At 35.1% G+C, this 16349-nt stretch overlaps 3 protein-coding genes across 3 annotated transcripts; 1 reads left to right on the plus strand and 2 right to left on the minus strand.

Moving 5' to 3' along the window:
• Positions 1–513: 513 nt before the first annotated feature.
• On the minus strand, positions 514–6973 carry LOC104226144 (protein FREE1-like). The gene is made up of 10 exons (XM_009778039.2): positions 5889–6973; positions 5620–5706; positions 5405–5536; positions 3734–3862; positions 3524–3589; positions 3177–3287; positions 2047–2136; positions 1688–1721; positions 1473–1540; positions 514–902 (listed from the first exon to the last, which is right to left on the minus strand). Exons 1-10 carry the CDS (start codon positions 6705–6707, stop codon positions 825–827), a joined length of 1614 nt encoding a protein of 537 aa, XP_009776341.1. The 5' UTR covers positions 6708–6973; the 3' UTR covers positions 514–824.
• Positions 6974–7454: 481 nt separating this feature from the next.
• On the plus strand, positions 7455–12181 carry LOC138885083 (uncharacterized). The gene is made up of 13 exons (XM_070165979.1): positions 7455–7585; positions 7993–7999; positions 8175–8313; positions 8413–8807; positions 9107–9306; positions 9389–9395; positions 9504–9635; positions 9717–9822; positions 9985–10053; positions 10143–10587; positions 10690–10816; positions 11321–11820; positions 11950–12181. The coding sequence occupies exons 1-13, from the start codon at positions 7455–7457 to the stop codon at positions 12179–12181; spliced, it is 2490 nt and encodes an 829-aa protein (XP_070022080.1).
• A 685-nt stretch (positions 12182–12866) lies between these two features.
• Positions 12867–15957, minus strand: LOC104236156 (uncharacterized). The gene is made up of 7 exons (XM_070165980.1): positions 15630–15957; positions 15205–15267; positions 15064–15163; positions 14333–14883; positions 13809–14005; positions 13515–13700; positions 12867–13310 (listed from the first exon to the last, which is right to left on the minus strand). Exons 1-7 carry the CDS (start codon positions 15955–15957, stop codon positions 12867–12869), a joined length of 1869 nt encoding a protein of 622 aa, XP_070022081.1.
• Positions 15958–16349: the final 392 nt, after the last annotated feature.

The raw sequence follows: 16349 nt of genomic DNA on the forward strand, positions 1-16349 counted from the left end.
AAAAAAACACAAAGAATAGTAGTGAAAACAAACGTAGTTTTCTTGTCAAGCATTCTATTGATTGGACCATCAGCAGAATGCGCCTCTTTTAAGACATGCATAATGAAACTACGGGGGTTGCCCTGCACGTCTGCAACTTCATCTCTCGAAATAAACTACTACACTTTTTATGCTTTCATTCTTTGATTGGAAAAAAAGATGGAGAAACATCGAAAATATCCGACTTGAGTCAAGCTGAAGAAGATTTAACGCATCTCAATCACACGACGGTGGGCTATCTTGATCAACATTAGGCCGTAATTTATCAGCGATGTGAATATTTGACACTTGAAAGTTGAAAGAATAGATTTCACGCTTTAATACTGAATCTTGCTTTCCTACCCTTTTATGCTCTTTTTCTCCCCTTCGTTATGTAATTCCTGTCAGCTCCTCGATAGATGAATTCTTCTATGGTTTCGTAAAGATAAGAATATGTTCAACATAAGAGGATAAGGCGCAAATGAAAAACAAGGATTCAAAATGCAGGAAACTCATTAATTTGCACAATGAACTGAACAAGTTAGTTTCAGCACTTTTGCAAGTACTTCCCAGCATGAAGCACCTCCTATACACGCACACAGCAGAGGAAAAGATCATAAAAATGACTGCATTTTGTGTATAAATCTACATTATTGAAAGAGATTTACTACAAAGACCAATAAATACAGATTGCGATACCCTAAAAAAACAATCATAAAAAGTTGGAAGGACCATAGCGGTGGCTTCTAACCAATCCCAGCACATACGAATACCACAAAGCAAAACATGAATGAAGACCCTGCATCTCAATGAGCACTAACAAGGAACGGATGCTGGCAGACACTGCACTCTATCGTTTCTGATCCAGAAGCTGGGACTTCAACCTGCAATTTAACTGGCATTAAATACTCTCCTACCAGAGGTTGCTGGTTAATATTATAAAAAGTTTTGACAATGGGAACAAAGGTAAAACAGTATTTGCATATCATGTTTTACCACACTTCATGAAATATGGAAGTGCAAATTTCACTCCAACTTTTTCAGCATTTAGAAGTTCTAGAAGGTATGACCTCACGTTTATCCTGTGTTGGCATATTCCATCAGTTCCAAGTTATAAAATCAACAAATCTCTTCTTTTTTATAAGATTATAAAATCTACAATTCTACAAATCTCAGCAGTACTCCTTTCTTTGTTCCTTTCTCCCCTCCATTTGGCTAATTTAGTAAAAATTATATGTTTGAGTAGATTCTTTAATTTCTTAGGGGTCTAGCCAGACAGGACAACATGAAACCACCTTGTGAAGTATTTAGAATAAAAAAGAACGATTGAGATAGAAACATTGGGAATTTCGTCTAAACAGAATGGAGCTATTAAGTTATGTAGAGTGTAAATCAATCCTTTAGGTTCAATTATAATACAAATAGGAAAAGAGTTCTCGCATATAATGTTAAACCTGCAAATGGACAGTGCAAGTCGGACATGCAACCTCTCTCATCCTTCTGGAAACCTGTGATGTATGACCTGAAAATAATATATATGTTTGGTTCAGGGAAAGAAAAATCACCAATAGAGCCGCCATAGAAATTTTGCAAACCAATTCCAGATAGCATTGGTTGTGCAACTATGTTATTTGAATTGAAAAAGAAATTGCCTCACAGTGGCTAATACCTGTTGATGTCTTCCGCTTTTTGTCCATCTCCTCCTGTCATAAAAGTCAATCAGAGATATTAGCACTAAATGCTTAAGATGCAACCACAAAAGATTACATTAAAAAATTAAACTGTCAGCCAAAGATGCAACTGCAACCAGATGCTTGGTAAAACACACAAACTCATGATTTTCTGCTTGCTTATATCATATATCCTATTTTTCTAATTAAATAGGATATATGATGTATGGTTATCCTTCTATAACAGAAACTGCTGATGTACCATGAATTGTCAAACTACGCTTTCAATAATCTATCTCAAAAACACACTTTTCTCAGCAAAAATAAATAATGACAGAACCTTGAAGTACATATTTACCTGGAGTCTTTTCGCAAGGTCTACATGACTTGGCAATGCAGCCACTCTAACCGCTGCTTTAGCATTGCTGAGCCTCTGAGTTACCTCAGCCTGCAAAATGAGAAGCAACATTAAGAATACTGGAAACATTATCGAGCTCAATGCATCTTTTGAGAATACCGCTTAAAGGCTCTTATGGCCAACAATAAACAAATAAATGCAAACATACAGAGGATCAACATGTTGAACATTGATAATAACTATAAACAAATGTAAACATAGAAAAGCATTGTCACCAAAGAGTGGCAAAGCTTCGGATAATACATACAGTAAAGATCAGACATTAAGATGGCAAAATTCATAAAAACGAAAGTTTAACGCCTCATTTTTTTTAACATTTCCTTAGTTTTAAGCCGGCTGACGGAAGTAGAACAATAAAATGGGTATTGTCAATTTTCCCAACAAAAAACATGTGACCAAGGGTTACAGCAATAGATCTATCTTGACAGCTGAGAATCTGAGAAAGAGGAAGATCACATATGTTAGTTTTGTATGTGCCATTGTGCAAATGGAGGTGACACTAATAAAGGTAAATAGGGTAGTTCATGAGGAGGAGGTAGAAGGGCGATAGTTCGTTTCTATGAGCATTTGTTTACAGAGGAGCACGATTGTTACAAGCATAGCACGTGTAAACCTGACACTAGACTGATACTAATGTTGCTTCAGATCTGGTCCATTCAGTCCAGAGTGAAAGACCTTAACGACTCACCCACAGAATGTGTTAAGACTGAGGTATAAAGAATGAGCATGGACAAACACAATCAATTTGGGAAAGAATAAGGGAAAGTCCTACAACAAAATGTTATCAGTAGGAGGCGAGTTATTTCTGCAAAAGAGCAATTTCTTCAATGGCAGTGGAAAATACTGTTAAAGCTCCATTCCGGCTTAGAGCTAACAGAACCGAGAGAGCTTGACACTGTCGTCAACTGAGAGCTCGTTCCACCAAAATTATAAGGAAATAAGGAATAGTCAATGCAGAAAACAATTGGGAAAAATATCCTATGTGCTGGAAAAGAGTGTTAAGAGAAATAAGAATGCCACTTAGAGAAAATCATAGGTGAGGAAATCATAATATTAATTTCCAGGCATACCATGCATCGGTCACAAACTCGAACTGGTTGTGCATCTTCATCTGAAGTCAAAGCAGTTCTACCTTGAGTGCATTTGTCACAGAAAATATCCCCACAATTTCTGCAGTGGTGCTGTCAAAGTCACAAATTTATAGGAGTACGAGTGAAAAAAATCGAACAGGCAAATACAAGATGCAAATGTGGCATGTACACACTAAAACTTATGATGCCCGGACTCTCCAAGAATGTCTACAAGTGCATATCAGATCCTCCAAGAGTAGTGCATTTTTGGAGGATCTGAAACCGGTGCGGCATCATTTTGGAGAGTGCACGCAACATAGACTAAAACTGTTACAATAAATGCTCACCCTTCGTACAAAAGCACCAAAGTCGGTCCCACAAGCAGTACACTTTCGAACTGCTTCGTCAGGAACCTGCAAGAAAAACAAAACGGGGCTAAAGAGAAAAAAGACGAGTTGCCAATTTTAAATCCTTGCACAAGTTTCATTCAGCAGAAATAGAAGGAAATTCTGCAACTAAAGAGTAAAGAAATAAATAGCCGTTGAATTATATCTAACCCAGTGATCTTTCTCTTCATTGAGGGGTCTCATCAACTTAATCCAATCAAAACCTTTCTTCTTCTCGGCAGCTGACTCAGATCCCTTGATTGAGTCTGAAGGCCTACTACTCTCGCCCATTTCCTTGACCTAAACACCATAATACCAGCCTGAGTACATGCTTATGACTAGTTTAGAAGAAATATTGAAACAATGAGCAAATGTAACAAATACGATTGACAGCAAAGAGAAGGATCATAGAAAACCAATTTCAGGAGCTCAAAATCATGATTATATCTAAATCCTAAGCCAACAAGATTAGAACACCAGCTAAAACTATAACAGAAAAATTATTGAACCTTAAAACCTAATGTTGTCTATAGTGGTTGCTCGACTAGAAGAACATGAATCAATTATGAATCTTATAAAATCAGTAAGAAGGGCAGTGGCTACCAGCCATATATACTTAATAATAACTGAATTCTTCTAATTAAAACCCCAGTTGTTCTTCGTCATGGATGAGAATTTATGGAGAAGCACCAAGAGGTGCAACCTGCAGTCTTGATTCTTCAATAGATTTCTGTACATCTACAAAGTAAAAAAGCCAATGCCGGCATGATTATGTTCCGGAAGTTGAAATTAGATATTTCCATTGCAATTTGATTATTATAGTATTATATTCATATGTTTTTGTGATCAAGTAAATGAAGTTTCACTGATAATGCATCAAGAGGAAGTGAAGATTATTCAATTTCCCTAACTTGTATGCTCACACGCTTTTTTCTTCAAGCCCATGAACCTTGTTTGCTTTTTGCTGCTCCATTCTACTTTCTTTGCTAAATGTATTCGAGCATTATATATGAAGCTGCACATGTTATTTTGTTGCTTCCTCCTACTCATGAACCACACACCAACCATCACTTGGCAAGTCTAAAATTGATACCAGATACGGAATCGAACAAATCAACCTACTTCTACAACTTCATATTGGAATAGCCACTTCCCCGGTCTGAGTACTCTTGGAGTTTGTGCACGTATGTCCGTGACCCTGTACAATACTTTCAATGTTTCAGCGTCTGAATGCCAGAAACTTAACCAACAAATCTGTTGATTTCTCCCAATTTCACTCCATACAAGCCTCTCGTATGTCAACCATTCTAATACTCTCCTGCACCCTCCCTCACTTACCTAAAATAGTCCACAAAGTTCCGCATCAGTTCCCCAAGCCAATTAAACTTAGAGCCTTTCTGCCTCTCATCCTCAAAACTGTTTATCCAAGTGGCTTACTAGACTATGTCATCCCTGATATGTCAGAAGTCCAGCTCAACTGGTAGATAACAGCAAAAACAGAAGCTTCTATCGTAAAAATCAAGAAGAACTAAGTTTTAGATGACCGTCAATCGTTTTAGGTATGAGCTTAGACACTTCTTTCAGAGTCATTCTTATAATTATCAGAGCATGAGAATCCTATTTGGCCATGTAAAGTGGACTACATGCATCAAGATGGAGCAGCAATGCAGAAAGTAGAGACAATGTCAAATAAAAATATCCCACGTTCTCTTTGAATCTAATATGATACCAAGTCAGAAAAAGAAAAGTAAAAGGGTGTAATCATATATTGAAAGATATGACTTAAAAGAAAAGCATACACAGGGATGCTAACAAAACCTTTTACTAAATAGATCTCTTAACCTGAATACTTGCTGCTGTCACTGCGTCCAGGATATTGTTCGTGGTATAACTATTTGATTTCAGCCTGATACGTTTAGGTTCAACGTCAACAGAAGTTTTGGCCCAAAATGCAAATATATACGAATCCAACACCTGACATTGAAAATATAAGAGATTAACTTAATTCAGAAGAAAGATGCTTAACAGAATCAATAAGCACAACACAATAAATTTACCTCCATTCTTGTCACGTTTTCAAGTGAATATATCCTCAGAGTTCGGCTAGTCGCAGGATCAAGTATGCGAATTCCATCTAGACCAATCTGAAAAAAGATTCTTTCTCAATCAAAACTCATAACAACTAAACAAGTACTAATTGTCAAAAGGAACATAAATAAATTAACATAAACAAGCAGGCAAAGTGATTACTAACTACAAGACCCAAAGTCAGGCCCTTTTCTCATCCAAAGATTCACAAATATAAAAAATGCTACAGTATTCAAACCTGACAGAGCACATCCATGTCGGACTGACCAAAGCCTTCGGATAAAAGCTTCACACGAAACTTCAAAACACCACCTGATACATCATGTTGGTCCTCAATCTTAGGTGTTGCTTTCACAATTTTCGGAGTACTCGCAGGTCCCTGTTGCTCCCTCCCACTTGAAACATCGATAGGCCTTCCGTAATCATCAAACATCACCCCCGCAGAACTTGATTGTGATTGATTTCCACCATACGACTCCTCTTTCTTCCCATTATACTTGTAAACACCACCATCATACAATCCCTGGTCTCCATACGAACCATAATTGGCTTTATTCTCAAACGAATTACCATAATTAGCATTATTCTCAAACGAATTGCCATAATTAGTCCCTGTGGGGGCACCAAATGAGGTCGATGAATAAGGAGTTGACGAATTCAATGAATTGTAATTAGGAGGATTTGGTGTCTGATAATTAGCCCCTGGGGCAGAAAAATCATAACTCACAGGCGTTTGATTTTGATCGTAAGGGTAATAGTTCGGTTGTGGAGCGTCGAGGTGAGGGAAACCGTAGGACGATTGAGAGCTGGGGTTTGAAGGGTACGGAGCAGGTGGATTTGGGGCATGATCGGCAGAAGGCTGAGGATACGGCGGGTAGGAGGAGGCGTAGTTGGAGTAATCGCCGGAAGCAACCGGCGGAGCTGAGGCGAATTGGCCGGGGACGGTGGGCGGGGTATAGGGAGGATCAGCGGGAGTAGAGCTAGGGTTAGGGTTAGGGTTCTGAAAGTGAGGCTGGTAATATTGGTAATAAGGAGAGCTAACGTCGCCGTGTTGCATATCGGAGAATTTTAATGACTGATCGGAGAAGATAAGGATTTGAACGGTGATTGATCGATTGATTGGTTTTGAGAATAATATGTATTTATTTAAGAAATAATATGTTAATTTTATTGTAATAATTGAGTTGGGATGAAAGATTTGGGTGTGGAAGAATGTAGAAGGGAAGGAAAGTTCGTCGACAGTGAGGAAGGGAGGAATCGGGAAAAGGCTTGTTGACAAGGGAAGGTGGGTATCTTCGATTTGGATACAAGATGGGCTGGGTATACAATTGTTTGGTAGTTATTGGTGGATTTAGGTCTTCCTGTACCTTATTACTCTTCATATTTAAGGTCAGAGATAATTACATTTAGTATACTAAATTATTATTTATATACTATAATTTAAAACATGGATATAATTAATGGGACATTTATTTTAGGCATAATTATAGGACCGTATATTCTCACGTTTCACTTTCCTTTCAGCTCAACCCCTCCCCACCTTTTACCTTTACCGTAACCCCCCCACGTTTTACCTTTACCCTTCACTCCCCCATGTTTTCTTCAGTTTTCTTCTATACAAAACAAAAGTTACTCACGTTCTTCATTTTTCTCAATTTAATTTCACCAAATATTGAAGTTAAACCATGAAGAACATCAAATCTCCCAAAAAAATACATAAAAGATCTACAGTATGTGATATCCCCTCTTTCGATTTAGGTGTTTTAACATCAAAATCACCACAAAAATAAGTAAAATCTACGCAATGGAACCTACTACTCACAGTTCATCTCCTAGACAAATCCGTACCGAAATGCGAACAAAGAAGATGCACGATGTAGATGCTGGAGGAAGTGCTACACCAGGCGGCAAACAACTCAAAAGAAAGGGAAAGAGGTATGTGTAGATGACGACTTTGTTGAAGATGTCCCTAAAATTCCAACAGTTAAAAAACTCAAGTTGCCTCCTGCTTCCACAAAACAAAAAACGAAGAAACAGTCCAAAGAGCTCCCAAAATTGGTTCAGAAAAAAAATTTGGTGAAGGTAAACATTTAGTATTTTCGTTTCCATTTTTTTAGTTTTGTTTTGGATGTAAAAATCTCTGTTTTAAGTGTTTTGGTAAATTGTAGATTAGTTGTCTTAATTTTCTAGATTTTTTGTAGTTGTGGTTTAAAACACGGATATAATTGTAGTTATTTTGTAGTCGTGTTGTAGTTATATTGTCCTTAGCTTTTAAATTTTGAAACAGAGTTGTAGCTACTTTTTGCTTCCTGCATTTTTGTAGATAATGTTTATATGTGTAGATGTCTTGTATGTTTTTGTAGTTATATGTGTGGGTTGGTGTATTTTTTTGAAGCGGATTTGTATGTATTTTTTCTCCCTGATTTTTTTTAGCAATAAGTGTAGTTATATGTAGATATTATTTATATTAATGCTTAATTTCTATGCAGTTTACTAATGTGAAATAATTTATCATTTTGTGCAGAATGGACATTATTTTGCCCCACATAATGTAAATTATGGTGTGCTTAGATTCCACACTTTGTGTGATCCTAGCATTCCTAGCCAGATAAAAGAGTTATTGTCTCCAAATGCTTTAAAGCTTTTTAAAAACACTTGTTTTGGTTACTTACTGTCTCTCCCCTCCATTTGCATGCAAAATCAAACTATTCATCTTCTGATGAAGTATGAACTGTCTAAGTCTAATGAATCATTTTTTTCAGTCCACTTGAAGGGGGGAAAATTGAATTTTGCCTTGAGAGAGTTTGGTTTAATTACTGGTTTAAATTGTGTGAATAAGTTTACAGATTATGGATATACTTCTAGTTATGTTAGCAAGTTAATGAATAACTATTTTCCTAACAAAAAAAGAGTAGAGAAGTGGTATTTGAAAAACATAGTAACAAATAGATCTTGGGTAAACGATGAGGATGCAGTCAAGTTGTGCATTCTTTATCTTTTGGAATTTTTTGTTTGCCCTTCTGACAAAGATCATGTGTCTTTTATAGACCATTTTAGGTTCTATTTGATAGAGTCTGGTAATTTTGAGTCATACCCATGGGGTATTAAATCGTTCAATCAGGTTATGGAATCTGTTAGGCATCGTCTAAATCCTCGTGTACATTCTTATCTCATACGGGGATGCTCATTAGCCTTGCAAGTGTGGCTTTATGAGTGTTGCTCGACCGTCAGCATGGAGCTTGCTACGAGGTGTTCTGACTCAATACCTCGCATATTAAGATGGTCAGCTACTAAGGGCAGATTTGGTTAACTGCCTTTGAAGAGAAGATGATCAAGCCTGAGTGGATTAAGGTATTTTTTTCATTTTTTTATGTTCCTACATTTACCTTCATAATATCTACATTTAGACTATATTTTTTTGTCTTAGTGGAACTAACTGTTTTTTTCATGATTCAGTTCACAAGCATGACTGAATCTGGAGAAGAGATTGGAGTGCTTACTCTGCCAAACAAGATTGAGTATGAAGATGAACAAGGTGCACAATCATCAGAGGTTCCAAATGCTGATTCTCCAACATTGGAACCCAAACATACAGACTGTCAAGAGGACAAGGAATCTGTGGCTATGAAGCTCAGGGAGCTAGAAAAGGGAATTAAGTAGGTAAAATTATTAACTACAATATATTTACATATTTGCTACAATTTATCTATATTGCATAACATTGTTGTTAAATTATAGTATAACTGTATCACTTTGGAGACAATTGTATAAACAATACTGCCTCATACATAATTAAACTAAATTGTAATTTATTTGAATAAAATTACCATCTAACTATATTTTTAACTTTTAGGTTGATGGAAAGTTAGAGGATTTTAGGAAGGATGTATTTAAGGAACTCCATGACCTTCGAGTGTTTATAGATGATTCTATGAAGAGGGTTTTGAATTTGATAAACAGGAGATATGATGTGGATGAGGCAAAGGTAAGAGTTGATATATATTTATATGCCAAAACAAATTATGACATTTTAAAAAATATAATCAAACTAACATAAAATCTTTAGTTTGCTGGTAGTTCAACCAAAAACAATGACCAAAAACAAGGAGTGAACCACCAGCAATTTTCGTTCAATCTTGGTGATCAAGTGCATGCAAGCACAAGCAACACAAGTATCTACAAAATACATACAAATATATACACTTATTATAAAACTTTATAGAACTGAGTTTTATTATTCACAATTTATCTACAACTTCCTACATGTATCTGCAACTTTCAAGGCACCATTATCTATTACTTTTTTACCTATTTTTTTTTTATATAAATTGAAGCTGCAGTTTGTCCAGGACATGTTGACTTATATGGAGAATTTCAAGAAACAGCTGAGGTAGAACTAGCAGGTATAATATCATACTGTCATTCAGAACAAATAATTGTTCTTTATACAATTTTACATTCCCTGTTAAGTAAGTATTGTTTTTTGTAACAGATATTGAAGATATCAATGCACAGTCCCCAATTCACGGAGTGACTGTAGCATCTCAGACAGAACAAGTCATTGAGAAACAGCTAAATGAAGGTGAAAATGTACATCATGTGGATGAAGTTGTTTCTGAAGGTTCAGGCATTGATAAGAAGCGTGTGACATTGGATGACTTTGAGTTGCCAGACAACTTAACACAATTGGTTAAGTATGGTGAGCCCATACCAGATGAAGCAACCCCTATTCATCTGGGGAGAACCAGACAACCGGGGAAACATGCACGATCACCTTTCATACCGCTATATAGTTCTGGAGGCAGCAGCTCTATTGGACCTAAATTTTTCTACCTCAAACACCCATTCACAACTCTTATAGGTGAAAATGTAGATTCTGATATGTTAGATAAGTTCAACAAGTGGTTATACCACCGTACTGACAAAGTATCTAAGAGGTATGAATGCTTAATTTGACACTTTCATTTCAGCATTTTAAAGTTAAAAAATGTAATTCATTCTGTGAATTTTTTTGATTGGCCATTTATTTGTTGTTACAGGAAGAAGGCTCCCTTTTCCATAAAGGATAACCAAATCAATCCTTGGTTAGACCTTGGAGTTGAAAAGGTAGATAAGAAGGACTGGTTTTATTCCTTTGCTCACCCCGGGGGAGTCCTCAATGACTCGGTAAGTATCAAAGAATAAATTCACAAGATATATTTTTACTTCTGTTTTGTAGTTATATTGTAGATATGAAATATATGTGACCATGCCCTTTATTATAAATTGTAGATATAATGTAGACATTTCTTATAAATGTTGCTCTTATTTATTAAAGTGTGATTGTATCTAGGTTGAACCTTATGTATCATATTTGATGATGAATTGTATGTAAAAATTGTATATTTATTAATTTGGACAGAATTGGTATATCTATATTTCATGGTTGTAGTTAATTTGTAGTAAAATTGTAGAGCCAGTTGAAGACTTATAATATTAACTTTAGTTTGCATGTAGATATTATTGAGGCTTTTGTGGTAGTTGTTGTTCCATGTGTTGTTGTGTATAGCAGTTAAAGTGTAGTTATTTGTTAGATTATTTGAATTCTGAGTTTGTATTTTAAGGTGTAGCTGCTTTGTTGATAATTGTAGTTACATTGTAGCTAACAGTATATTTCATTTTATTTTGCAGCACATTGATGTTATTATGTATTACCTGAGAAAAAGAGGCAAATATGGCCCCAACCCCAACAACACTAGGTTTACAACAACTGATTGCTTGTTCAAATCAAAGATTGTACAAATCTATGACAAGTTCATAAGTTCTCCGCCAGAAAAAAAGTATTCGGTTATTAAACCCGATGATGATGTTGCAGAATATATTATTGGGTATAGACTCCTTGCTAATGTTGCCTGGGATGAAGTTGACTATGTCATCATGCCCGTGAACATTGTAGAGAATTTCCATTGGTTGTTGATCGTTTTCGACATAGTGGACAAGCAACTTTATGTGTATGATTCCATGGTGTCTTCACACAATCATGATGTTGTTGAATCATGTGTTGATAAGTTTTCAATCATTATCTCTCTGTATTTTTCTTGCACTGGTTTCTACGGGAAGCGTAAAGACATTGACTTCAAGACCACAAAGGCATACATTGAGAAACCAGTTACAAACCCTCTCAACATACAGTGGATGGTTGCAGAGATTCCACAGCAAAAGGAATGATCATTGTAAAAAAACCATTCTCTCTTTCTGGATGTTTAATTATTTTTTTTATAATCATTTGTTAAATAATTAATTTTTTTTGTCTTATGCAGTGATTGTGGTGTATTTGTGGCTGCTTTTGCGGAGTATGTTTGCATTGGAGATTTGTCAATCCCTTCAGAAAACCTTTCGGATATCGACCAACACCGTAGACGCTATGGAGCTCTCATATGGGACTATGCTACAAAGAAGCAAGAAGATGTGTCAATCAGTGAAAGTGAGGTTACAGGCAGGCTAGCAAGGAGGAAGGGTACTCCTGCATTGAATGAGAAGACTAGAGTCTAGAGAAAGAAGAAATAGTGTCATGTTTTCCTAGTTTAGTTGATGCCAATTTGTAGTTGAAGGAGAATACACTACTTTATGAACAATTTTTTTTTATTGCAGCATACTTTTTTGTTTTGTAATTTTATCTTTCATCTTAGAATACAATTTGCCTACAAATAATCTCCACAATATCTACATTTTGGCAACACTCAATGTAGTAATTGTATATAATTTTGTAGTTGTATATGTTCATAATTTTTATGAAATACCTTCAAGTTCTAGGTAATATCTGTATATAACTGTCAGATGAAGTTAAATTACACAACAAACAGAATAAATAATTACTCCAATCATAAAAATATATTACCCACAATTTATCTACAAATCATCTACAAATTATTACTAAGACTACAATTTAAATACAGTTAACTTATATTTTACCTACAATCTGGAAACACTTTACATTAAAGTTATTTTTTTAATATCAGTTGTATTGTAGATAATAAATATTTAAATTTAATTACACTCTATCAAAGACAAATTTAGATGCCTGACCTTTAAAAACAAATGTAGCATATTAAACAAACATAAACAAATTTTAGTCTACTTCATAATGATATTTAAAAACTTAAACTATTACACAAAAAATCTGCTAACTTTAACTCACTAACAGTTATTTTGAATAACTATTCTAACTACATGATATTCATTTCTTCTTGGGCGCATTCTTGCAAGATCTTTTGTTATGCCCTTCACCTCCACAATTTCCACATGACACCTTGTACTTCTTTGACTTTATTTCATCATAGGTTTTATATCTTTCCTTTTGAGGTCTCCCTGGCTGTCTTTTATCTCCCGTCGGTGGTTTTACTACCTCATCCAAAATATGTTGTGGCACATTCGATTTGCTTTCATCAGGAAGAGGATTTACTGGCATTTCATATGTACGCAGAAGGCTCTCCCTTGTGTAATACGGAGAGCAATAGTTTTCATCTGTTTCATTCCTGTGCCTTAATGTTGCCAAAGCATGCGCACATGGAAGTTCTTCAAGTTGGAATTGGCCACAGCTACATTTATTGTTTTCTAGACACACAATGTACCGCTTCACACCATCTAACACAGTATGTATATGATCTGTTGAAGCCCTCACCTACAATTGCAGAACAAACAGAAAAAATATTATCTCAATCATAAAAATTTATTTTCTACAACTTATATACAAATCATCTACACATATTCTACACCTTATATACAATCTACAATTATCTACAATTTTGACTACATTTTATATACAATCTGGAAACACTGCATATTAAGTAATTCATTTTTTCTGCACCAAATAAACAGATCTTACCTTAAGTTTCTGAGATAATGTTCTGTTGTCATCTAATTCTTTGTTGAATTTGGTCCCAAGAAATGTGAAAGTACCCTTCGCCTTCAATAACTTCTCAATGGTCCAACGTTCTAGCAGTGTCCGCATATACTCTAAAAGGTCAAATATCGGCAGCTCTCTTGCATCTTTTGTTACTGCGTTCAACGACTATGCAATATTTGATGTCATTGTCCACGTTCTATTCACTGTTGCATGTACTCTTGACCATCTATGATAACCAATATCATATAGGTAAGATTTCACACGCGGGTCTACCTCTTCAATCTTCGACATCCTTTCATTAAATTCATCCAGAGTGTATGACCGTGCTGTAGCAAAGTACAATTCATGCAATTGTAGATGACCCTTCTTGAATTTTGACCTTATATTTGTCCAAATATGCCACATGCAAGAGTAGTGTGGGATGCCCGGATAGACAATTGATGTTGCCTTCAGTATACTCGCATTCCTATCTGAAACAACACACATTGAAGGTCTTTCACCATATGCCTTCTTGAATTGCTCAAAGAACCACTTCCAAGATGCGTCGTTTTCAGAATCAACCACATCATATGCCAAGAGCAATATTGTTCTTACATTATTAATTCATAAAATATTAATTGGCAGCTTTGAAAATTTATATAAAAATATAAATACATAACAACTACAATATATATTCATAATATATTCATTTTATCTACATTACATGTAATAGCTACAAAATAACTACAAATTACTACAATATATCTATATTTTATAGACTGCCTACAAAATGACTACAAATTTTTTACACTTTTTACCTGCTGCATCCATGGTGCTTGCTGTCAGCATAATCCCCCTGTAGGTTGACTTTAAGAATGTCCCATCAACCACTACTACTGGTATACAATGTTGACAACCACTTATTGATGTATAAAGAGCAGCAAATGCGTATAAGAAACATTCATCTGCTGTCTTTTTCAATTTAACAACCGAACCAGGATAAGTCTCCTCAAGAATATAAAAATATTTGGGTAATTTGCTGTAGGAGTCAGCCGGATTCCCTCTCAAAAACTGTAAAGCCTTTTCCTTTGCTCTCCATGCTTGCATGTAGCTTAGGTTCACTCCGTGTTCGGATAACATGTCAGTCTGTATGTCCTTTGATGTGTAAACAGTCTTAGGATCACAATACTTTGGAATTACCATGCTACCAACTACATCTGCAGTACGTTTGCGCTGTATGAATGTTTCATTCATTAGGCAGCATGTGTGTTGTCGGTTGAAACTCATTATCTTGAATATTGCGGAATCATTAATTGACGTTGCCTTGAAGTGCCATTTACAGTTTTCACCAACGCATACAAGCCAGTAGCTACAAAAAGAAATACAATATTTAATACATATTATAAATGTAGATGCAACAAACGGACTATTTTAACATAAAGTAACATAAACTACAATATAACTACAATTTATCTACAATGTTTACATTACACATATCTTGAGTATAACACTGCTTTTATTGGCCTTTTCTCCACAAATATCTCCATACCTTCTACGACTAGATCTTTTAACTTTGAACTGGAACTTGTGCATCACAGAAAAGTGCTTTATTGCAGCAGCTACAGTTTGTTTGTCCTGATAAACTTGTCCTTCTTCAGTAGCAGTTTGCGTAGATTCTGTTATTATTCACTTTGATATTCCTCTATAGCTGGAGATGATGGCATATCAAGTAACTTTATGGATCCAGATGAACCTGCATCAAAATAAAGATAAACAATGTACTTATAATTTTGTAGAATATTTGTAGAGAATTTGTAGATATAGTGAAAATTTTGTAGTCATCCATTTTTAGGATGTCAGCCATTATAGTTAATTTCTACTATAACTGTTGCAATTGTAGTTTTATTTGAAGACAACATTTTGAAATCAACAATTTCTAATCATAATTGTAGTTTATGTTGTTTTATAAATGTACTAACTTTGTAGGTAATTTTGAAAACAACATTGCTTTATTATATCAATTAACAGATTTGTAGTTTAATTGTAGGTAGTTGTAGTAATTTTGAAGATAATACCGTAAAAACATAAATCTATGCAATTTACAACTATACAAACCTGCACTTGTGTTATCGTTGGTGATTGCCAATTCCATATTGAAATCTCGTACACTTATACATAACAGATATGAACCTAAGTTTTTATTCTCCTTTTTGGTCTCCATATACACACGAACCCCCATATCATTCCTAATCTCCATTGGGGGACAATTGTCGTTCACCATGTATTTGATTTCTACAATTTTTTTTGAAGTATCAATCGATAGTTGTTCTGCAATTGTAGAAATCAGAATACTGTAGCTTGCATTCTCATCTACCACAATGACATCAACTTCAAAATCTCTAAATCTGCCATAGTTATCCCAATTCCCATTCAATTGTAGCATGATTGCGATTTTGGACATGATTGTTGATGTATTATTCTAAATTTTTTCGTTTTTTTGTATTTCTAGATTGAGAAAAAAAAAGATGAAGAACAGATTTATGATCGCCAATTTGTTTTCTGAACACGAACGAAGAACAAAATATACCAATGTTGAGTTGTTGAATCTCGAAGATTTGAATTCTACAATTTGAATTCAGTTTGCTGAAGTTGTTCGTAGTTTGTTGAAGCTGGTCGAATTTTTTTTTAAAAAAAAATTTCGAATTGTATTCTAAGAGTAAATTACGCAGATGCGAAATCTCCTTTCCTTTTCAAAACTTGAAGTTAATGTAGAATCAATCTATCCCAAGATTCTTTCCTGATTTTTAGCACGTTTTTTATGGAATATTCTGTCCT

This window comes from Nicotiana sylvestris, chromosome 2 (genome assembly GCF_000393655.2).
Source record: "Nicotiana sylvestris chromosome 2, ASM39365v2, whole genome shotgun sequence".
NCBI classification, from domain to species: domain Eukaryota; kingdom Viridiplantae; phylum Streptophyta; class Magnoliopsida; order Solanales; family Solanaceae; genus Nicotiana; species Nicotiana sylvestris.

What these genes read in the sequence shown, in the direction of transcription:
- LOC104226144 (XM_009778039.2), bottom strand. Translation starts at nt 6,707, where the DNA reads ATGCAACACGGCGACGTTAGCTCTCCTTATTACCAATATTACCAGCCT. An exon ending in AAAACGTGACAAGAATGGAG is followed by an intron (nt 5,537 to 5,619) that starts GTAAATTTATTG and finishes TTTCAATGTCAG; the next exon opens with GTGTTGGATTCGTATATATT. An exon ending in TTGGTGCTTTTGTACGAAGG is followed by an intron (nt 3,288 to 3,523) that starts GTGAGCATTTAT and finishes TGACTTTGACAG; the next exon opens with CACCACTGCAGAAATTGTGG.
- LOC138885083 (XM_070165979.1), top strand. Translation starts at nt 7,455, where the DNA reads ATGGAACCTACTACTCACAGTTCATCTCCTAGACAAATCCGTACCGAA. An exon ending in GGGGAGTCCTCAATGACTCG is followed by an intron (nt 10,817 to 11,320) that starts GTAAGTATCAAA and finishes TTTATTTTGCAG; the next exon opens with CACATTGATGTTATTATGTA. An exon ending in ACAAACCCTCTCAACATACA is followed by an intron (nt 11,821 to 11,949) that starts GTGGATGGTTGC and finishes TGTCTTATGCAG; the next exon opens with TGATTGTGGTGTATTTGTGG.
- LOC104236156 (XM_070165980.1), bottom strand. Translation starts at nt 15,957, where the DNA reads ATGCTACAATTGAATGGGAATTGGGATAACTATGGCAGATTTAGAGAT. An exon ending in CAACGATAACACAAGTGCAG is followed by an intron (nt 15,268 to 15,629) that starts GTTTGTATAGTT and finishes ATTTTGATGCAG; the next exon opens with GTTCATCTGGATCCATAAAG. An exon ending in GGATGTCGAAGATTGAAGAG is followed by an intron (nt 13,701 to 13,808) that starts GTAGACCCGCGT and finishes AATATTGCATAG; the next exon opens with TCGTTGAACGCAGTAACAAA.